This window comes from Alligator mississippiensis, chromosome 16 (assembly GCF_030867095.1).
Source record: "Alligator mississippiensis isolate rAllMis1 chromosome 16, rAllMis1, whole genome shotgun sequence".
Classification (NCBI taxonomy): Eukaryota; Metazoa; Chordata; order Crocodylia; family Alligatoridae; genus Alligator; species Alligator mississippiensis.
The window spans coordinates 7,681,427-7,704,372 of NC_081839.1; the positions used below are offsets into that span (position 1 = coordinate 7,681,427).

At 54.4% G+C, this 22,946-nt stretch overlaps 1 protein-coding gene across 4 annotated transcripts; it reads left to right on the top strand.

The window, feature by feature from the left end:
* Window positions 1-3,268: 3,268 nt before the first annotated feature.
* On the top strand, window positions 3,269-19,787 carry LOC102565427 (AN1-type zinc finger protein 5). 4 transcript variants are annotated; one of them, XM_059719809.1, is made up of 6 exons: window positions 3,269-3,516; window positions 7,519-7,692; window positions 8,824-8,914; window positions 11,297-11,412; window positions 13,405-13,515; window positions 17,292-19,787. In XM_059719809.1, exons 2-6 carry the CDS (start codon window positions 7,542-7,544, stop codon window positions 17,438-17,440), a joined length of 618 nt encoding a protein of 205 aa, XP_059575792.1. In that variant the 5' UTR covers window positions 3,269-3,516; window positions 7,519-7,541; the 3' UTR covers window positions 17,441-19,787. The 4 variants fall into 4 exon arrangements, with proteins under 4 accessions (XP_059575792.1, XP_059575790.1, XP_014455346.1 ...); XM_059719807.1 differs by having other exon boundaries at window positions 3,275-3,516; window positions 8,821-8,914; XM_014599860.3 differs by lacking the exon at window positions 3,269-3,516 and adding an exon at window positions 3,755-3,917 and having other exon boundaries at window positions 8,821-8,914.
* The last annotated feature ends 3,159 nt before the right edge of the window (window positions 19,788-22,946 follow it).

Genomic DNA, 22,946 nt, shown 5'->3' on the forward strand with positions numbered 1-22,946 from the left:
TCCAGCTTTTGAGCAGCCCAGCTGAGCTAAGCCCCAAAGGCATTGCTCTGAAATGGGATGCAGGGGACAAATACCTCGAGAAAGATGAGAAGTATCTCACAAAGCAGAGGCCGTGATGAGGGTCCTTCATTAACCCAGAGCTCAGGCTGTGTTTAATGCCAAGACAGAGTAATGGCTTGGAGCTTGCGTGTGTCAGGCCCTGCCAACCACAAATGGAGATGTGTCCTTCATCAGCCAGAGCCCTGGTCCCACCGTTGGATCCATTTGGAGTGGACCCCTGGGGGCTTTCAAGGCCCCAGTGAGGTCTGCACAGATGCACGCTTCCCCTGCACAGGGTCAGTTCTAGCAGCAGGCCCAGAATCCATGTAATGGGAGGCTCAGGGAGCCAGATTATCAAGGACCCCCAAGAACAAGCCTGGAAATGTCTGGTCTGGGGCCTGCTGGGTTCAATCAATGTTACTACTCTCTACAGACACCAAATACCCACTGGTGTGTGACTGTATACGCCGAGTTTCTGCTGCCTTGGAAAGAACACACATGCTGATGGCTTGAGTTCAGGAGAGCCCATTGCCTCTTCCCAAGACCCTGGGGGCTCCAGCACAGAGCTCTGCAGCACACCACCCTTTTGCTCTGCTGCCGCCCCTAAACCCCGCCAAGCAATTGCTCTTCGTGTGCGCTTACAATGACAGTAGTATGTAGTGCTAGGTGCTGTCCACAGAAAAATAGTCCTACCCTGGAAGCATTCACTGTGTATATAGTTGAGTGGGAAATAAGAAAGTGATTCAGCTGAGAGCTCAGCTCTCCTGCATCACAGCCAACCGCTTCCTCCCCTTGCTCCTTGTGTCTCTCAGATTATGGATAAACAACAGTGTTGCCAACTCTCGTGATTTTTGGCATTGCTCTTAAAATCCACACTTGGGGGATGTGAAAAACTTAGCTCATATATATGTATGAGCTAAGTTTTTCACATTCCTGAAGCAACACCAAAAATCATGAGATTTGGCAACACTGACACAACCACTAACGAAACAGAACAGACCAAACTGTTTCACTTGCCAATGTGTGCAAATGCCACTCATGAATGCATGAGTAACCTGTGCAGAGGAGGGAAGAAGCCCCTAGAGCAGTGATTTTCAGCCATGGTGTCGCTATGAGATCCTTCTAAGGGTGCCACACAAGATTCGCACCGTTAGGTGCGCAAACGCCTAAGAAACATCCTAACCTGTTGTGGTTTTTGTGAGTTCTTTGTAACAGAATTGCTCTAGTATTTCTCCACTGCCCTCGAGGCACCAAACACACTTATCCTAGGCAGGAAACCTGCAGCATTTCACTGCAGCTCTATAACACACCTTTCCTGGCCAGGTCAGGAAGGATGAGCTGGTACTCTTTGCTGCTTAAAATCACAAGCTTCTGCTGCCTGAGCTAAAGGCTCACGCTCCTCAACTCAAGGGCTGGGGCAAATGGGCAGTCTTATCCCAGACTGGTTAGATAGAGAAAGGGAGCAGAGCACCATGACGGTTCGGTTCAGGTACTTCCTATATTTTTGCCATTGCAGTGTCATTGCAACAACTGGCAGTCATTTGCATTTATAATAGCAAACCTAAGATCATTTTCAAGCCTGAAATGTGAAGTTGGGAAGCTGAATTCAGAGGGCAAAAGATTTGTGATCCATTTGCTCTGCAAACCCACAAAAGGTGTCAGAGTCACTTCGGCAGCCCTGGACCAAGCCTGCTTTGAAGACCCGTGTCCGATATAAGCTAATACCACAGCATTAGCTTGTTATGCAGACTTGAGAGGCTGATGGGGTGAGCGAGGTGTTCCCAGTAACTGGCGTTACTACAGCTTAAATTATGTAAAAGTTACCCTTAACTCTGCCCCCGTGCACATGCACGTGCAGGAATGCAACCTTCAATGCTGTGACCCCCACAGTCCTTCTCAAAGCATGCACCGAATACCATACAACCTTAAATATGGTGGTTGCTTCTGGAAGGAGTGGGAGCTGCTTTGTGTATCAGACAAAGTGTTAGAGTCGCTGACATGGAAAGTACACAGTAAACCAGTTTTCCAGTGCAGAAGACAAAGTATAACCTCACAAAGCAGGCATGAAGGTTTGAGGCATGTATCCACAAGCCACCTAAGCTCACAGATAAATCAGCTTGTTAATTAACAGCATTACGCCCTGACTGACACCTAAGAAAAGTTGGGGAGAAAAATTGGAGAGGGTTCAGAGAAGCGCCACAAGAATGATTTGCAGCGTGGAAAATCTGCCTTCCGGCGTGAGACTTGAGGTCAATGCATCTGGCTCATCAGAGGGAAGATTAAGAAGCGACTGGATTGCAGTCTCTGTAACTACACAGGGAAAAGATTTCATAGACATCAGGGCTGGAAGGGCCCTCGGACGATCACGTCTCCAGCCCCCTACCCCAGGGGCAGGAAGTCAGCGGGGGTCACCTGGGATTTCTGACGGCCGCGGGCTCTTCAATCTAGCGAACAAAGGCACCGCAGGCTGGAAGCTGAAGATTGGCACGTCTGAAGTAGACACGAGAGGCGAGTGACAGCGGATTGATGGATGGTGGAGGGCCTGGCTGTCCTCTGACGTCTTTTCACCTGCAGCCCACCGGCGCCTCGAACCAGGGAGCGTTAGCCCCCGACTAGGGCGCTTTGCTCCTCCAAAACAAGGACAGTCCGCAGGAGGAGGACGCCGCTCCTCGGGTCGCACGCTCACGACGACGCTCCCGTCCGCTGGGCTGGAGGACGAGGGGAAGCCCCTATCAATGGGGGAGCAGCGCGGCAGGTGCCCAGGTCATGCCTCGCCTCCCTGGGCAGCTCGGCTTTGCAGGAGCGAGGGGGCGCGGTTTTTATTTTTATTAAAATATATTGAGAGAGTTATAAATACACATCCCCCATCATCAGCTTTCCATCCTAACGCCGCATGACGACACCGCGCTTCCCGTGTCGATAAACGCGCCCACCCGCCACCCTCGTCTGCCCTAACCCCGATTCGGGGTTGGCATCTCAGGTCATCCCGTGTCCTCGTCGCACCCGCGTCCCCCTCGGTCCGTGCCGCTTGTCCGGTCGGTGGCTGCGGCTCCTCCGGCCTGGCTCGCCGATCTGGGGACGACGGTGCTGACGCCGTCCCTCCACCCTTGGCCCTCATTAGCCCGACTCCTGCCCACCCCCGTGGAGGAGCCGCCTCGCCTCGCCTCGCCTCGCCCCACGCAGCCTCGGGCCTCCGGGTTAGGCCCCTTCCTGCTCGGGGCGAGCCAGGCCCGGCCGGGCCCAGCGGAGCCGCGGGCGGGGAGGGCCGGGGGCGAGCGCGGCGCCGGGTCCCGGCCTCCCCACGGCGGGGGAGGGAGCTGCGCCGGGTCGGGGCCGCCGCCTGCCAATCGCCATGTTTCCCGGCAGCCCCAGCCCGTCCCCGCCGCCCGCCTGAGCCGCCCGCGTCGTTCCGGGCTGCGCGGCAGGAGCGCGGCCGGGCCGGGCCGGGCCGGGCCCCGCGGCGGGCGGACACAGCGGGTGAGTGCCGGCCGCGGGGAGCCTCCTTTCGAGGGGGCCGGGGCCACGGGGCGGCGCTGGGGCGGCCGGCAGCGGGGCAGGCCGCAAAGCCTCGGCCTCGATTTCGGCCCCGGGCCGCCTGGCGAGCGGGGAGCGCTGGTCCCGCCCCCCGCGGGGAGAGGCTGGCGCTGGGATTGGCGCGCGGGGCTGTCAGTCAGCCGCGTTGCCCGGGGCATCGCGGGGGCGGGGCTTCGCTGCCCCCAGACACGCCGGGGCTGGGGTCACCCCGCTGCCACCCATGCGGTCCCCGGCCCACTCCTCGCGCTGCCCCGGGCGCCCCTTCCCTCCAGGTGGGGGTTTCTGCCCGGCTCTGCCCCGGGAGGACTGGCTTCGCCATCAAGGAGAAGGCGCTGGGCAGCAAGGTGACTCCCTGCACGGCTTTTCATAGACATTAGGGCTGGAAGGGACCGCGGAGATCATCCAGTCCAGCCCCTAATGGCTTGGGAAGAGATCCCAGCTCTTCCCCGGCGCGGGCGAGGTGGGGAGAGACAGGCGCCGTAGAGGGAGAGCGTTGATCCCGGTGTCTGCAGCGGGCGCTCCCCTGGTCGTGCCCTCGCTCAACATGTCCTGGTTTGCAGATGCCCAGGACGCGTCTCCAGCTGTTCAGGTCGGCGGTCAGCCGGGAATGACGGCGCAGCGGGTTTCGGCACCCGTGCCCCCTCCTGCGGCGGCGCGTTCCACAAGTGAACTATGCGGCGCCTAAAAAAGTACTTCCGCTTCGTTTGAAATCTGCCTCCCGCTGATTCGGCAGGTGCCGCTAGGTCTGGTGTTGTGGGACCGGGCGCACGAGACAGATTTCAGCTTGGTGCCAGCGGTGCCCGTGGCCTCCGGCCTCGTCCTCAGCCAGCGCCTGCGCGCGGAGGTGGGGAGCGGCAGCAGGGAGAGGAGATGCTCAGAGCTGCAGTGAGGAGTGGCAGCGCTGTCCTGGGCACCGAGACTTGCCCCGGTGGTGTTTATGCTGAGGAGCCTGCCTCCCCAGCCGTGGGTACCCTGCTCTTGTGATGGGGTGTTGTTTGTGGACGAGGGTCAGCCCCGGGCAGGACACTCCTTTAGGACTGTGCTGCTTTAATGTGTGTGTGTAGCAAGGGCATCAGGCTGCTTCCTGGGTGCCTTCCAAGGCCTCATCTCCACTGCAGACTTTTCCCAGCAGAGCTTTGAGGGGGGGGCACACTGGAAACCCCTCCACTGGGTTGTCCGTGCTACGTGTGCAGCCCGTCTCCTAACCCCCACACCTTCAGCTGCAGTATTGCCAACTCTCATGATTTTGGGTGTTGTGAAAAATGTAGCTCTCTTTTTTTTTTTTTTCTATATATATATATATATGAGAGAGAGAGATAGATAGATATATCTTTTATATAATATGTGCGTATATGTGCATATATCTATAATATGTGTGTATATCCACACATACATTATATGTATGTGTGTGTGTATATATATATACACACACGTGTGTATAAAAGAAAGCTAAGTTTTTCACATTCCTGAAGCGTAGACTTTAAGAACAACGCCTAAAATCATGAGAGTTGGCAACACTGCAGCTGGCTGCTGTGGGCCAGTCAGCAGCTGGCCCTGTACCAGTGCTCACTTGATGCACTGGCAGGGTGGCTGGGATCTGCCAGGAGCATCCAGGTGTGCCCATGCCCTGCTGGCTTGATGGGGGCGGCTGAGCCAGCTGCATATATGCATAGATCAGCTGTGCAAATCCCTCTTACCATTGGGCAGGGCAGCTTTGTTAGTGGCTGCTTCTGCAAGGGAGGCTGGGAAGGGACCGCTGTTATTCCCAGCTGCTCTCCTGGGCTGTGGGTTGGGTTGCTTTCAGTAATCCAGCATGCACTGGGTTAATTGGAGCCCTTGTGCAACCTCGCCCCTCTAGCCAAGTGTGGGGGCGGCTCCGCTGGTGTGAAGGGTTGCACTGATAGAGTTGGCAGACATGAGATGGGAGAGGGTGGCCTGCTGGCACCGGGGAGCAGAGCCACGGGTGCTGTTAGAGACTCTGATCAACCCACTGGAGGACAGAGAGGAGTGAGCTGGTATGAGCTGAATCACTGCCCTCCCACAGAACAGCTCATGGGAGGGGAAAGCTGTCTTGTTCCCAACACATCCTTGCCTCAGGGGGGAGGTTTTGCAGTATGCAGGCAGGAAGCAGTTGGCATGGCTCTCCCAGGACGTGGCTGTCCCTGGCACCCATCTGTTGCACTGCAAAGAAGCAGTAGCTCCAGGGGGAGCTTCCTGCAGGGATTGCACGGGGTTTTGCATGAGAGCACTGGCTCTGCATCCCTCCACCCACTCCAGCACAAAACCACAGAGGCTGGACTGTGTCTTGTTCCTGTAAAAGGACTTCTGGGAGCTTGTGGGGCTGTTGGCTCAGCTGCCTGCCCTCCGAAGGCTGCAGCAAAGGCAGAGGGGAACTTCCTGTTCTGACATGCACAGGCTCCACCTCCATGTGCTCAAAATGGTGGTGTTGTAGAGGCCAGAATAATCATGACCCTATGATCTTATGACATAGGGCTGGACTCTGGTTTCCTTTTTAACCGGTGTAAATTTAGACCAGTGCCATCGGCCCTGGAGTTTGCCAGGTTCTCAGTGCTGTGCTGAGAGCACAAATTCACCCCAGAACAGGAATGATTTGTCATTTCTGCTACAAGCTGTGGTGCATGTTTCCTCTGTCTCTGTTCCATGTCACTGTGCTTGTTACCACCACCAGGAGCCGTCACTCATTGTTTTTGTTTAGAACGTATTTCCCTGCAGTTTGGGAATATAAATAATGCAGCAGGTTGGATGGGAAGGCATCCCAGATCATTGAGATCAGTCATCTTCTCTTGAAGGCCACCTTCTTGCATCATCATCCTTTCTAACCTGACAAGCATCTTAGAAACAGGGGTATTTCTTGTCCCCACTGCCCCTGTTCGAGATGAGAGAGCAGTTGAGATGGGTTGCCACACTTCTGGTTAAGGTGTCTCGTTACAGCTCCAGAGGCTTGAATTCAAAGCTTTGCTTCTGACTGCTGCCAAAGGCTGCTCCCAGTCAGCCCAGCTATAAACAGGTTGTCTGGCCATTTTTGCTGGGGAGTCAAGGCAGTCAGACGTGCTGCTGACCACATTGCTTCTAGATGGTTGCTATTTCAGGTGGGTTGATCCAGAACCTCGCTCCTTTGATGGTGAGAGACCTTCTCATTCCTAGTCTGAATGTATCAGTGGCCAGTTTATACTCTTCTGTTCTTGTGCCAGCTTTGCAGAAGGAAAAGCAGTTGGGTGAAGATACCTGGAGGGCCTGCTTTTGATCCAACATAGACAGCCACTACCACAGGCCACTCAAAAACTGCATGTGCTACAGATTTTACAAAATGGGATTCTAGGAATCCTCCCCTGTTTGCTTTCCTAAGCACCTCTCGCCAGGGTTCAAGGACACTGTTCAAAGAAAAGCAGATTTGTGTTTGGATTTGAATGTGCTCTGAGCTGGATATCGCAGCCTTGAGTGAGCACATGACAGCCTGAAAGCAGAGCTAAGACGTACATGGTGTAAAATGTAGCTGACTCCCACCGGTCTGGGCTGCTCAGCCCTTCAGGGGCCCTCAGCCTGGTGATTGCAGGTGTGCTCAGTAAGACGTTTCTTCACATTTGGATATGGATTGTTTGGCCCAGGCTCGCAGACATATTCCACAGGTTTCCACGAGCCTGCTGGGATGAGAAGGGGCTGCTTGTGCTATTCCCCTTGATGGATGCTTCAAAACTAGGCTGCCCAGGACTGAGAGTTGCAGGGTTGTCAGGGCTCTGATCCTTCAAGCATATGCACACATGTAGCTTTGACTCGGGGGAGTTGAGGTGCATTGTTGAGTGTTTGCAGGACCCGGGCTGTGGGAGCCTTTCCTCCTCTCCTTCCTGGCCAGCCACAGCTTTCAGCGAAACATTTTTCTTCCCACAAGTAACCTCTCTCTCTCTCTTGTCTCATTCCTGCTCACAGCTTAGCCTGCTGGAGGAGAAAGGATGGCCCAGGAAACCAATCAAACGCAGGTGCCCATGCTGTGTACTACAGGCTGTGGGTTTTATGGCAGCCCCCGGACCAATGGGATGTGCTCTGTTTGCTATAAAGAGTATCTGCAGAGACAGCAGAGCAGCGGTCGGATAAGCCCCCCAGGTAAGAGCCCTCTTGGGGAGATCTGTATGGGGTGCCTTGGTGCATGGTGTTTACAAAGCCAGGACAGCCTGGTTAAAGCACGTCACAGCTGATCTGCTCCTGCCTGGAAAGCTGAGGTCTGGCTTGGCACGTGCCGCTGGGACTGTGAGCCGAGAATCCAGGCTTCCATGGGTCCCTGTCCGTGATGGCCGTTTGTTCCCCCTCCAGGTTCTTTGTATTTCCCCCCTGCTCCAGCCCTTTTGATGTGCACTGCACCACTCATCACACTCAGGGTTGGGACATTTGGTTAGTCAGCCATTCCCTGGGCTGAGTGGATATTACTAAAAATCTCAGGCCATACCCTTACTGGCTTGAATTCACTGAAATCAGTGAGACTTCGGCCCCTCTTAGTTTTCTCATCTTAGCATTGACAGGCAAGAGCAGCGGCGCTGGCAGTTTGTTCTGCAGATGAACACAGTCATGTTGCTGAACAGAGAAGCAGCCACAAACCCAGCACGGAGAGCATGGGCAGATGCCATGTAGCCAGGGGCTCAGCTCTCAGAGATGCCTCAGGAGTGTCTCACATGGTTTTGATCCCCAGCATTGTAGTGGCCTTCCTTGATTCTGCTGGTTTGTGGTGCTCCAGGGACTGAGACTACTGTTGTGACTTACAGAAGAGCTTAACTGAGGGTGTGAACTGGGGGTTCCCGTAGTGGCCAGTGGAGCTGTGCTGATGTACAGGACATAGAATTGGGGCCCTCGGCCTTTGGGGAGTCTCAGTGTAACCCTTGGGTTTGAGGGCTGTGGGTGTGAGCAGCCTCCTTTGAGGGCCCTTTTTATGGGGTGACTGTTGAGGTGGAAGAGGTAGCAGGTCATTTTCCACACATCAGGGAACAGAGAAGGATTCAGTTCCAGCAAGATCCTGTGAGGTGAGAAGCCAGCATCAGGCAGGGGAGTTCAGCACCCGGGGGCCTTTGGAAGGACCCCTTGTACTGAGCTTAGAGGGATGCAGTGAGGACATTGAGAGGCAGGACTTAGTTCCTAAGCCCTACTTGTCCCACCCCGCTCTGCCCTGGACCATCTTTTGCCCCCTTGGGAAACTTGTTTATCTGCTGGAGCCTTCACCAGGAATGTGGTTTTATTTCTTAGCAGCGAGTGGTCCCAGCAGCAGTCCTGTGGCTTCAGATTCCAGCCTAGGCCAGGACACGGAGGGAGATACTATGCCTGAAGATGTGAAAGCCAGGTAGGGGTGAGAGGTTTTGGGCTGATCGACTAGTGATGGCTTTGGGCCAGAGGGGTGGGTTTCTGTTCACTGACCTTGCAGCCAGCGAGCTTTTGTGAACAGTCCGGGTCTAAAGCCAAGCCAGCAAGACATTGCAGTGGTCTAGTCTGAACTGCTAATGCTCTGAAGATGACAAGCTGATATATGGGGTCAAGTAGGGGAGGCCGAAGGCTGTGGGTGTCTCTCCACTTGCCAAGCTCCCCAGAAACATTTTTGGTTATCCCTAGTTTCACCCCATCCTGTCCTTTTTGTCCGTCCGTCCCCCCCCCCCCCCCCCCCCCCCCCCCATTTAATTTCTGAGACTTATGCTGTCTGGACTGTATTGACCCTGTCTGGGTCTCACGTCACACTGATGGACGTGAGGAGTAGTTCTCTTGAAGGCACTGGGAAAATTTGGGGTCAAGCTGTCGTGAATGAGGACTGGATGCCTCCAAACACCTGTGGGGTGCCTCATCCCCACCTCACTAATATCCAGTGGGACTCGGATCCTGGGCTGATGGGTGCTCTAGAAAACCATGAGCAAAGGGCTGGGCCTGTAGGAGGATCCAGCCTGCTCTCTCCAGCTCCTTGGAGTTCAGGAGAGGTTTGTCTTTAATTGCATTGGTACACTGACCTCAGACAGCTGGAGCTGAGTGCAGCCAGCACCAGCCTAGCTCCTTAATGGGAAAGGTTTAGTAATGAAGAGGGAAACAAGCATTTGCTTTTGTAGCTGGAATGTAAAACCCACAGATCCCAGTCATCCCAAGGGGACTCCATTGATATCCCTGTGCAGTTCCCCATAATTAAATATCACTCATACAGCCGTAAAAGGCTCTGGACCCACAGTTCACATCAAGAGCTTAAATTTTGCAGGGTAGAGAACCCAGTGATCTTTAGAATACAGGATTGAAAGCTGCTGTGACCAAAAGACAATTCTTCTGGACACAGCTGCACCAGTGCATCCCAGTCGTACCCAGATCACATATTTGTCCCAACTTAGTTGTAGCTTGTTAGCAGGGATCCTGGTTTTCTTTGCTTAAAAATCCCAAATTCTCTCATAAACCCTCCCCAAATTCCCTGATTCAAAAACCCAAAATCTGTTTTTCTGTCATTAAAATGAAATGCCTATATATATATATATATATATATATATATATATATATAGGCATCAGTTGAACACAATAAATTACTGAGATAGTTACAGTTTTAAAGGAATTTGAAAGTCTTCTAGCACCTTAATTAGTATAGTAAAATACATTCTAAGTACATATATATTTTGGCATTTGGTTTTGTTTTTTTTTCTCATGGAAAAGCAGAACTCCTGGAGCTTCTTGCCCCCTTTGCTCACCAGGATGCAGGTCCAGCTGCCACTGTCCCCACCACTGCTTTGTGATGCTGAGCAGCCCCGATATGCTGGTGGCCTACCCATGTCGTCATCCCTCACTCCCAAGTCAAAATCCCACCCCCCAGCCCTGCTGGTGCCCCTCCCAACCAACAACCCCCTGGCTCTTCCAGTGCCCCTCACTCCCAACCCACAGCTCCCAGTCCCTGCCAGTGCCCCTCACTCCTGACACACAGCCCCCTTCTCTCCGCCCAGCCCTGCCAGAGGGGGCCCCCGGCTGCCCCTTGCCCTGCCCAGCCCCACGTGGACTTGCAGGACTCCAGCAGGAGAAGGGGGTGGGAGGGTCATGTGCGTGTGCATGTGGCACCCCCTGCCTCCAGTCACACCCCCCCCCTGTTCATCCCAGTCCCAAGCAGCCACTTGCAGGCTGGAAGGCTCCCAGCCTGCAAGGGGGAACCTGCAGTTTTCTGCAGTTTCCTCTTTTAAAGGAGGAAATCCTTGATTTGCTGCTTTAAAGGAGACCACATTTTTCTCCTTTAAGGGAAGAAATCTGCATTTTTTCGTGGTGAGCGGAAAACCCAGATCCCTGCTTATTAGTCCCGACTCATTTGTAGACAGAACCCAGCCTGGAACCCCCTATAGCAAAAGTAGGGCCTCTCTGTCCTCATTAATAACTCCCCTACTATTCTCACTGGGATCTGTTGCTTTATCCTCAGGTCAGCACTGTATACACTGTTTGAGACCTGGACTTGTCTATATAGGTTGTGAATCATATTGATGGCCGTGAGATACTGTGTGTGGGAAGGGAGCTGAAAGCATCCCAGATTCATGTGTCCTAAGAGCAATTTGAATGCAAGTCTCCAAAAGAGAGAGGTTAAATTGTGACCTGCTGTACTACCCAGCTCTTTGTGAGTGTAACAAAGATAATTAAGGGCTCTCTTGGAGCTACCACTCATAAAACTGCTCCTCACAGGAAAATGTTTCTGTTTGCTCCACGGTTTGTTTGCTGCAAATGCTCCCAGCACTCAGACCCCTGTGACCCATCAGATGACAGCCATGAGCATATCCAGAGAGGAGACCAGCAACGAGACAGTAGGATACGTTAAGACAGAAGAAGCCTCATCAGCATCTTCCTCAGGTAGTTCGGGGATGGGGGGAAGAGAAGACTTCATGTGAGCACAAACATGCGGTGATGAGGGGTGAGCAGAGTGCTAGCCCAGAACTCCAGGCAGGGTTGCTAGTATGATCATCCCCTCACTGGCTTCAGATGGGGCAGAAGGGGTTGTGCTGTGGGTACAACAAGCTGCCAAACTGCAGACATCCAGTGGTTTCATAATCTTGTGCGAAGCCTATATTTGTAAACGGCAGAACACCTGGAAGCCTCCCCCAGCTTGGGTAATTATAGATGGCTGGGTAATGCAGTTCCCTGCCCTCTTGCTCTCTGGGCAAGTGGGGATCAGTCCAGTGTAGTCTGATGGGAGGGGACCAGAAGTCAGGCCCCGGGTTCTATTTATGGGTGCTGGTGACTGTGAGCCTGGGCAAGCCTATTATGGTGTGGTCCTCTGCTGATGTGGCAGTGAACTGAATGCATTAGTGGCAGTGGACTGAATGCATTAATGCTTTATGATCTCAGAGAGTTGGGGACAAAGTGAATGAAGTGAGATGGCAGAAGGATAGGTGTCCCTGCATGGTAGGGCATGGCCTCTCGGATCACTTTGTGGAGCCATCCACCTCATTCGGCTTGGCAAGCTGGATCTGTACTGTGGGCCAGGCAACCCACTGGTGGCAGGGGGAGCAGTGGCAGCATTAACCCCCACCTCGTGCTAACTGGGCTGCAAAAAGGCAGTCTCAACAGGGATCTTGTCCTGGAAACTTGGCGACAGGGCAGCCAGCACCTGTGGGGTTAACACTGCTGCTGCTTGCCCTGGTGCTGCCAGAAGCTATCCCTAGTGGAGCCTTTTTGGATGCTTATCTTGCTGGGGTGATCTGACCCCAGCTGACTTCCTGCCCCTTGGGCAGGGGGCTGGACCCGATGATCTCGAGAGGCCCCTTCCAGCCCTAATGTCTATGAACCTAGAAATTTGGTGGCCAGGCAAGTGGCGGCAGCATAAACCCCTCTGGGTGCTGATGCTGCTGACAGAGGCTCTGGCAGCTGTCGGGGTTAGTGCCGCTGTCAGTCATCCCAGCACAGAATTTCTAGCCCCGCAGGTCCTGATTTGGACAGTCCTGACTTAGGGCACCAAACCCTGTTGGCAGCCTGTAGCTACAACTCAGCTGTACTCTACTGCGGAGACCCTCTTCTTTGGCGCAAGCCCATGGTTATCAAAGCTGGCCAGTTTGTTCCTGCACAAACCTGAACAGCCATGTGGGAGGGTAGTAAGGAAACCAGCCCCAGGTGCCCCATTCTACCCTGGGGCTTGAGCCCAGCGAAGGGAAGGGAAGGCCTTGCAGACAAGTCTGGAAGGAGGGCTGCGAAGTGCAGGAGTGGGAGGGGTTTCATCTGTGGTGGGTGGTGCTGTCTAGGAGCATAGATGCAGCACAGGCTCTTGCTCTGTGATCTCCAGAAAGTCCAGAAGGCTCTTTGGATAGGATTTTCCTAAGTGTTCAGGCATCTGCCAGTGCAGGGAGGTGTTGAGTGGGACTTCCAGATATGCTGGTGTAGGGGAGGTCCCTGGGCTCCATAGCCATGCAGGGGACATGGGTAATCCCTGCCTGTAGGCTTGCCAGAGCCCAACCCTTGCTTCTCCCATCCATAGAACAGCAGCTCCAGTGCTCACTGCCCTTCAGAAAGCCTGCAGCTGGGTGGTGCTGTGGGAAGCTTCACACTAGTTAGTATTGAACCTTACCTGCAAAGCTCTAAAGTGCAGCTGAGGGCTGGACTGAGGCTCGAAGATCAGGACCAGGGACACATCATGAGATCATGTGGCCTCAATTCCCTCTTCTGTGTTGTCTCTGCAGATCGTAAGTTTTCTGGGGCAATTATTTTCCCTGTGCTCTCCATGCCTGCCCCTCCCATGAGGGTGTGCTGAGGATAAACGGGGCCTCCAGATGGTACTATAATATAAGACTAGTATAAGACAGACTCTTTCCTGACTTAACAGGGAATAAAGCCGTGCTCTCTCTGTCTCAGGTACCCTCCTTGAAATATCCCAGAACTCTCCTGAGGGCAAGAAGGCTTCAGAGAAACCCAAACAGAAAAAGAATCGCTGCTTCACCTGCCGCAAGAAAATAGGACTAACCGGTAAGATCTTGGCTCTGGGGAGGCACAGCCTGCATCCACGAAGGGCACCTGCTTGCTTAGGGAAAGCAGATGGTTAAAGCCATAGGCCAAAGTGTGCTTGAAGGGCTGCATCTGTGTTGCCTTGCGCTCTGACCCCTCTGGTCTCCCTAGACACATCGCATTGGCATGAGTCAGTGTTTGCCTATGAAACCTCCAAGGGAGGTCATGGTACCATGCAAAATGTTGTGGGGATGCAACTTTCTGGTTGAACAGTTGAACTGGTTTATCAGCAGCATTGGGCTTTTCCAACTAGGGACAGAGTGAAAGTGACTTAATTCTAGTTAGCTTTTCTCCTGTGCCGTCACACCAAACAGCAGTGTGACAGAGCAGAATCTTGTTCACCGACGATACCAAACTCTGGGGTAAAGCATCCACACCTGAGGACAGGAGGGCAATCCAGGCAGACCTTGACAGGCTCAGGAAACGGGCAGACGAGAACCTGATGGTGTTTAACACCTAAAAATGCAAGGTTTTCCACCTTGGAAGGAAATACCTGCAGCATCCTTATAGGCTCGGCAGTGCTATGCGGACCAGCACTATGGATGAAAGGGACTTGGGGGTCATGATTGACCACAAGATGAACATGAGCCTTCAGTGTGATGCTGCAGCTAGTAAAGGTTCCAAAACTCTGGCTTGCATCCATAGATGCTTCTCAGGCAAATCCCCGGGACATCATTCTCCTGTTGTATTTGGCCTTGGTGAGGCCACAGCTGGAGTACTGCATGCAGTTTTGAGCTCCGTAATTCAAAAAGGATGTGGAGAAGCTTGAGAGAGTCCAGAGAAGAGTCACACGCACAATCAGAGGTCAGGAAAACAGACCCTACGATGACAGGCTGAGAGCCCTGGGGCTCTTTAGCCTGGAAAAGCACAGGCTCAGGGGCGATCTGATGGCCACCTATAAGTACATTAGGGGTGTTCACCAGGACCTGGGCGAACGATTGTTCACCAGAGCGCCCCAAGGGATGACAAGGTCGAACGGTTATAAACTCCTGCAAGACCATTTCAGGTTGGACATGAAGAAGAATTTCTTCACTGGCTGAGCCCCCTAGAATAGCCTGTCATCGGAGGTGGTTCAAGCACCTACACTGAACGCCTTCAAGAGAAATATGGATGCTTATCTTGCTGGGATCCTATGACCCCAGCTGACTTCCTGCCCCTGGGGCAGGGGGCTGGACTCGATGATCTTCTGAGGCCCCTTCCAGCCCTAATGTCTATGAAATCTATGAGATCTGTGACCAAAGGCACTGGAGTCATCTTCAGACTGAGGAAGACGTACTGCAGTGATTGATATTGGGAAGCTTTCATTGGCACCATAAAGGCCACGATTTTTCACAACTGACTGGTGATTTTGAAGGCCTCCATAGTAGGTTATTCAGTATGAGACGTCTTAAGGGGTTTTTGTTTTCTGTGTTCCAAGTGCCCATCCTTTGAGACTCGGGTTCTTCCAGTCTGTGATCTTCCACTAAGGTGCCATGGGGTGCTGTGAGATCCTTTTAAAGATGCTAGAGGGTGTTTTGCAAGCAAACATCTGCACATGGTTCACAAGCTAGTCCTAGAAATTTCAGATAGGAATCCATAGCATGCAAAACATTCTGACCTTCTGTGGTCTTTTCAAGTTCTTTTCAGCAGCATAATGGCTCTGGTATTTTTCTGTAAAAATAACCAAGTAAAAAAAACCCAAGAAAGCTCGGAGCCAGCATTTTCCGATGGGGGTCTTGAGTCTGAAGAGGTGGAGAACTTCTGTGCTAGATGGACATACGCAAGTCAAGGAATCCACAATCTGTGATCTCTTCTGAACAGCCTTGGGCTCTCCTTATTTTTAAATAGGAAGCTTACATGGTGCAGGAGTGAATGTGTCGGCCCCACTGCCCAGGGTGAGATGCAAGGCTGGGAATAGATCCTTTGATGTCTGTGTGTGATATATTTAACAATCACCTTCCCTCTCTGGCTCGAGGTACTTGTAACCTGCTGATGTGGCTAAGGACAGAAAGGCCTAGGAGACAGGATTCGCTTGGGTAGAATGAGTTGGGGAAGAGCCTGGCTTCTTGGAGACCATGTTTATTTCTTGATTTTGTAGCAGGGGCTTTTAGACTTAATGGGGATTGGGGTCAGGGGTTGGAGCAGTCGTAGCAATCTGCTCACTCAGACACTGATCCATGGAGATGTGTCTTTGCCAGCTGCCTGGGCCTGGTGCTCCTTAGCAGCAGTGCGCTCCATCTTCCACTGCTGCTGCCAGCCAGAGTCCCATATCCCAGTGGTTCCCAGCACACCCCAGTGCTGGTGACCAAAGCCTCTGGTGTTGAACTACCTCTGCTTCTGTTAAAGTCACTGGTGAAGCTCCCATTAACAGCACTGCCACCTTGGAAATCCAGCCTTAGCTGCCCCCTGCTCATGAAAATCAGTGGGACTTTAACCATCTCCTTCAACAGAAGCAGGACCAGGCACTCCAGGATCAGCCTGTAGGACGCAATAAGAAGGTGGCAGGGTGGGTCCGAGAAACCTGTGTGAATGGGGCAGAGTGAGGCTGGGGAGAAATGTTCCCTGTGGAAGCAGCTTGGCTGCCTTTTGATAATGATCTCAGATCTCTCCAGTGCCTGGGAAACGCTAACCCTGGAGCTGTGCAGGTCACCCTGTCCCAGCACAGCTCCCTCCTCTTTAACCTACTTCGAGGCGTCAGCCATGTTCAGCAGTGTGATGCTGCACAACAGCTTTTGCTGCCACTGGCAACTAGGGCCGTGGTGAAGATAAGCCCAGTGTTTGTACATAGCCCTGGAGCCCCTGGGTGCTGCCGTGTCATAGATGTTTGCTGTTACAACACCCCTAGGAGTGTGGTGGGGCCACATGCTCCTTTTGAGCCTGCTCCAGACCCCTAGGTTGCATGGTGTCCTGAGTGGGGCGCTGCCTTCTTCAGCTGTTCCTTAAAACAGTGGAATAAACCATGGGAGGGGGGTGTGGAACTTGGCTGAGGACTCAGGGACTTGGGTGTAAGGAGAGGGCGTTGCTTGAAAGGAGTCCATTCACACCCAGCATCTAGATGCTGCTGCTGTTCTGCAGTGGGGTCGGTTGCTGCAGGGGCAGCATGCTGGACATGTCAGGACACCTGGGTTCTCTTCCTGGCTGGCCTGCTGGCTTTGACCCAGCAACTTTTCCTCTCTGCCTCGGTTTCCCAACCTCCAGTGTGGGGGTCACACTGCTGTTTAAAACACCTTTGAAAAGCCTCAGGTGTGTAAGAGCCAAGCCAAGCAATTGAGGGGCAAGCTCTGTGGCTCTGGTATGTGGGAGCTGTGCATGTGCAGACCCACTGGGGTCTGACCTCTAAACACTTCCACCCCCTCCTCTCCACTGACCTGGAGTCCACCATGGCTTGTTCCATGCAGTCCCTGTCCCCAGCCCTCCCACAGGAAGCCAGCCTGGAGCTTTGGAGCTGAGGGTAGGAGCCCAGCTTTCATCAGAAACCTGCTGGCCCAGACGCAGGGAAACCAGCTAAGTGCCACAAGTGAGAGGGCATGTCCAGCTGGAGCCCTCTGCTTCCTGGCAGCAGCCAGAGTCACGGCTTCCTATCAGTCAAGCCGTCCTCATGGTCCCTCTCAGCACATTAAGCAGGCACTTTGGTGCCCTATCTGACCTTTTACTTGGGCATCAGTGGTGGTGTGAGCCTGCCCCTTGCCCTGTGGTGCCTTCTCCCAGCCTACTGGTCCCTGCCTAACTCTACCTTGTCTCTGGCATCTCCTGCCCAGGCTTTGACTGCCGTTGCGGGAACCTGTTCTGCGCTATGCACCGCTACTCGGACATGCACAGCTGCCCATACGATTACAAGGCAGAAGCGGCCGAGAAGATCCGCAAGGAGAACCCCATCATCATGGCTGAGAAGATCCAGAAGTTGTGAGGGCCCCTGAGCAGCAGCAACCCCAGCACTCCTCACCCCTGGACAGAGGGGCTTCGTGCCAGCACGGGGAAGGGGCCCTGAGCACCGAGAGGCTCAGCCACTCCAGACCAGAGATGCTGGCCCCCTCCCCTCCATGCCCTTCCCCTTCTGGCCGCTGCTCAGCCAACCCACCATTGCCCCATTTTGAAAGGGACCTGCCCAATTCCTGCTACTGAGAGCTCTGGACTCAGCCTCTCTCAGGGCTGCAGCTCCGTGGTTTCTGGACACCCTGATACTTGCTGTGGGCATCAGTGAGACGCTGCCCCCTCCACCCTGCAGCAATTGAGGCTGGGTCTGGGGCAGCCTCGGCACCAGTCCCTGGCTTCTCTTGCCATCAGGTTGCAGGGAAAGGACTGTGCCCCTTCAGGATCTGACGTTCTCCCCTGCCCTTTGAGGCACCATCATTGTGGCAGCAGAATTGCTCAGGGCAGAGCCTGGCACTGCAGCCTGTGGATATGGCTGTGACCCTCCAGGTCTGGCCACAAACGAGCAGCATTACAGACATGCGAGTGCCCCCCACCCTTCCCGACTGGCAGTGGGGCCCATCAGCGGGTGCTGCTCTCAGTAGTCAGGCTGAACTGGGGGCCTCATTGCCCCAGCCCCCTCATGTGCTGGCCTTGCCTGGGCACAACGTGGGCCAGTCTTGAGCAATGGCGGTTGTAGCACAATTGGAGCCCACCTCTTCCCCCCCCCTTCAGTCTGTACCTTCTGCCTTATTGTATGGTTCTCTCTTATCAGGGTTGTGCGCAAAGCTCAGACCAGCAAACCTCCTCCCCCTTTGCTGCACGCATGCAAATCTCAGAGGTCCGACCCCACCCCAGCCTCGCTGATATTCAGTGAGATCTTCTCCTTAGTGAGCATAGACACCGCACTGACCCTCACCCCACCCCCTTCTTTCCCAGGGCTGGATCTGCAGCCCTTATGTGTGGTGGAACCATGGATCTACCCCCAGTGTTATGGCAAATGCACCTGGTAAGGACCTCGCATAGTTCAGGGCTGTCCCTGGGATGGATTGACACCTGGCCTTCCTCTTTGCCCCTGGATCCTCAGCAGAGATGCTGGGCCTGGGCTCTGTGGGGGGCAAGGGGACTCTGAATAGGCAGGATCAGACTCTCTGTCAGTCTCTGAGGCTCAGAGGGAGTGAAATCCCCATCTCCACTGAAATCCTGAGACCCTGCAGCCCCCTTGCACTGGTGCTGAGGCAGGGATGGGCCCTCCTATCTCTGCAGTGAGGACCTCCCAGCCTCCCCCTCCCAGGGGCATCTCCCATATTGAGAAGAGGCTTGGACTGGAGCCCTGGGAAGGGCTCCTGGGCCTTTGTTCAGAGCTGAACAAGCTGAAAACACCAGGGGGTTTTAAAGCCTGGACAGATTGTCACTGATTGACCAAAGCAGAGAGATGCATCCCAGGAGAACAGCTGCCAAGGCCTCCACCCCACTTTATTTCCCCTGAGTCACTGCTTCCTTAAGTAGCTGCAGAGAACAGTTGGGCTCTCTGGGCTGTACCTTCAGCTGGCCAAACTGACATAGCTCCCCTGGGCAAAGCCAACACCCCACATAAGGTACTTGTGCCAGGCATCCCAGTAGGGTTCAGATCTCGGTGCCAATCTGCAGTAGACCTCTCAGCTTCAGGGTGCGGGCTGAGCCTGTTCCTGTCACCGCAGTCCTGCCTGCGTTGCTCCATGGATCCCAAGGGCATTGCACGTGCATGGGATCGCACTGACCCACTCAGCTAGGTCCTTGGTGTAAATGCTCTCTGGGCAGGCGCGAGCCAGGCTTTCAGCAGGTGCAAAGCAAAATTGGGGCTGTCAGGCAAAAGCAGGGCAACTGCAGTGTCTCCGCAGCGTGAGTAAAGTTATGCAGCTGGGCCAGTGATCAGAATAGGGCCCCCGCCCTGCCCTTGCTCCCAGAGCCAGCTGAGCTGGGGGTTTAGCCCTGGTGTTGAAAACTGGGTGCTTTGAGCTCTCTCTCTTGCCCACTTGCCTGTGCCTGTTCTTGCCTGGAGCCCAGCAGAGACCAACTATTTATATAGATAGAGTTTATTTTTGGAAGGGGCTGGCTGGCGCCTGGCTTGCATCTGGCCTGCCAGGGTGGATGGCAGGAGACCCATGGCCCTTCCCAGATCACATGCGGTAGCATTCACATGAGCCTGGTGGATTCTTCCTGGGGCAGGGGAGGAAAGTCAACAAGGTGAGAAGCCGGCCTTTCGCTTCCCTTCCGTTCCTGCCTCCCCCCTGACTCTGTTTTGTTCCTTCCTCCTAGAACGACTGATCCCAGAATGTAAATATTAATATATTCTAGTTTGCTTGGCTGGTGTTACTGCCTCTGTATGTCACCATGACCAGGAGCATATTTGATCCAGGGGCTGGGAGGAAACAGCCTGTACATGCAGGGCCAGCTGCTGCCATCCTGCACCCTGGCATTGGCTTCAGTTGCTCCAGCCCTGGGAAGGGCTGCAAGGGTTGTGCACAGGCTGCCCCTGGCATAGGTCTCTCTGGCACATGGACCTGCATTGCCTGGGGCAGTGTGGTGCTCCTGGGTTGGTTACAAGCCAAGAGTTTTGAGCAGCCCTAGGCTATGCTGGAGCTGGGCTGTTTGTACCCCAGCTCCTGCTCTGCCCAGTGCTGTTGGAGGCGGTGTTGCCCTGAGGCCAGGCCAACGCAGCAGTCTGGCTTGGTCCCTGGCAGGGCTCACTCTGGGTGTCATGGAAGCCATTCAAAGTACTGTGTGCTACATGGAAGAGGTGCCTGGGCCTGCCTCTACAGCACCCTTGCTAGACACGTTGGGGCTGGAGCTGTGCCTCCCTCCTGCACTGTGTGCTGGTGTCATAGACTGAGATCCAAGCAGTGACCTCAGGTGGGCATCAGAGCGCAGCTGCCTTAGCCCTTCACAGCGGGCCAGGGGATGTGTGATCCTGGGCCTCTGGGGGTTGTGGGGTTACAGCAGCCTGTGTTTAAGAGCCAGGAGCTGGGCACCCCAGGGGACAGAGCTCTTCAGCAAATGAGGCCCTTGGGGGAACAGTGCATGAGCATGGGGCCTGTCAGCTCCTTTTCTTCCTGTACCAGGGCACTAGTTCCCAAGGACCAGGGCTAGGTTCGGGAAGGGCTTGGCTCCCGCCGCATGCTGGGTTTGCATCGTGGAGGGCAAATCTGTTGCTCCCCAAGGTGAGGCCTGGGGGTGATTGTTGATTGCTCTCAGTGGAGCTATGCTGGGCATGGACTCCAGCCATGCTGGGATGAGCCCACTGGGGACTTGGGAGCTTGCTTTCTCTCCAGGACAGGGTCACTGTCCTTGGCACCCAGACTCACCCGTGAGGTGCCTCTGCTCAGGGCCAAGCCAGCACAGCACTTCCCATCTGGGTGGGCATCTTGCATGTGTACATGAACCCACTGCTCTTGAGGTCAGAGGCCTTCACTGCTTCACTTCAGGCCCTGTGAACTGCTTGTTAGGCCTGTGCAAACAGGGAACTATTTGATTCAAGTTTGGATTCGGCCGATTCGGATGCCAGAGATTCAATTCGGAGATCCAAATCATTTTTCCGATTGGATTCGGCAGCATCGCTTCGGAAGATTCAGAGCCAATTCAGAGATTCAGCCATAGAGTATAATGGGGAATCAATGAAATATCTGTAACTTTGTTGGCTTTTGGCTGATTCAGATGAAACTTGCAGGGATGGTAGCCTTTGCTGAGAGCATGACAAGTGTCAAGGTGATAGGTGCAGGGGTTTCTGGGAAACTGCACCTCAAACTGCTGACAAGCAAAACTCATGACAGGTGATGCTGTGTATGTGTTAAGGCACAGGAGGGTGAAAACTGCAGGGATGGTAGCCCCTGCTGAGGCCACAAAGCCTGCCAAGTTTTAAGATAGGTGCAGGGGTTTCTGGGAAACTGCACCACAAGCTGTGGGCAAGCAAAACTCATGACATGGGTGACACTGTGTGTGTTAAGGCGCAGCATGGTGAAAGCTGCAGGCCTCTTAGCCCCTGCTGAGGCCACGAAGTCTGCCAGCTGTTAAGGAGATAGGTGCAGGGGGGTTCTGGGGCCCTGCACCCCTCGCTGCTGACAGACAAAACTCATGTCATGGGTGCTTGTGCAACTATCTGTCTTGGGCTGAAGGAGTTCCCGGCTCTATAGATTCTTTCCTCTCCTTACTTTGTGGTTTTGTAGGTGTTAATCCTTGCTCGTTAACTCATTATCTAGTAGCTAGCAACTGTGTATTGAGCTGGTCCCTGAGTGAATCATGATTGATTGGTAACACAGTAGCTTAGCAGCCAGGGGACCTCATCCTGCACAGCATACAGCCCCTCTTGGACCATCACCCCATCACGCCTAGGCTGGCGTGGCAGTGTTCATTAGGGACACGGTGATTCCTGAGTTCTGGGTCTCACCGAGGATGCAGTTCCTGGGGACCTCATCACTGCGAGTGGCTAGGCCCTTGGAGTTGGTGGGAAGAACCTGGAAGCAGGAAGGGCAGTGAGGCCTGGGCTTGAAGGCCTGAAGCAACCAGAAGAGTGTGTAGTCTGCCCTTGGCAGCACAAGCCTGGCAGTGCCTCTGCTCTTCCCCCATGGAGCTGGGTCACCTGTGCACTGCAGCGCGTGGGAATAGCACTGTCATGGGAGATGGGCACCATCCCCTCCTCCCCGGGCTTCCCTGCTGGGTGACGTCGGGCAAGTCACTTGGCAGCTGTGTCTGCTCCAGCGAAGGGAACTAATGCTGGTGACCTGTGGCCTGTGTTGGAGAGCTACAGCACCCGCTGGGGTGATTAGATCTCAGGATTTCCCTGCTGATTCCTAGGCTCGATGCAACCAGAAAGGGTGGGGGGTGACAGGCAACATGCAGGCAGGGACCGATTCCCTGCCCCATGTCTTCTCTTTATGTCCACGCCAGTGATTCCCACTTCAGGTGGCACCAGGCGCACTCTAGGCTCTGGTTTCCCCCATGTAAGGGGGGGGTGTTTTGGGGGGGCATCCCTGGGAGCCTCAAAAGGCCCATGCTGCAGGGCAAGGCACCGCAGGCACTCGCAGGTATAGCTCCGAGCCTCTGAGGTGCCCATGGGGCTCACCGGCTAATGCAGCTTGGGGCTGTCAGCATGCAGAGAAACAAGCTCAGACTGTGCCCCCCAGCCTGGATGAGTGCAGCCAAGCATGGGGAGTGCTGACGTGGGTGAGCTAAGGGCCATCTGGGTGAGCCAGGGGCCATCTGCTCCCTGTGCTTGCACTACTGATGGAGCAGCTGCTGGGGACTGGGGGTTGGGGAGGGGGGCACAGGGGGCTTCTCCCTTATCTCTGCCGTCTGCTCCCCTGGCAGAGCGGGGAAGGGAGCGGAGGAGCCAGCTGGGCTTTCTGCTGAGGGTCCTGCCATTGGGGAGCATGAGGAGGGCAGGAGGACGTGTCTGGATCCCTGTCTGAGCGATCAAGGTGGCTCGGAGCAATAGCAGGTGCTTGCCCAGGACCTGCTCAGATCAGTGT

Excerpts from the sequence above, each read along its gene's own strand:
- LOC102565427 (XM_059719807.1), top strand. The coding sequence starts at position 7,542 with ATGGCCCAGGAAACCAATCAAACGCAGGTGCCCATGCTGTGTACTACA. Across the intron at positions 7,693-8,820 it reads CGGTCGGATAAGCCCCCCAG|CAGCGAGTGGTCCCAGCAGC; the intron begins GTAAGAGCCCTC and ends TTTATTTCTTAG. Across the intron at positions 11,413-13,404 it reads CTCATCAGCATCTTCCTCAG|GTACCCTCCTTGAAATATCC; the intron begins GTAGTTCGGGGA and ends TCTCTGTCTCAG.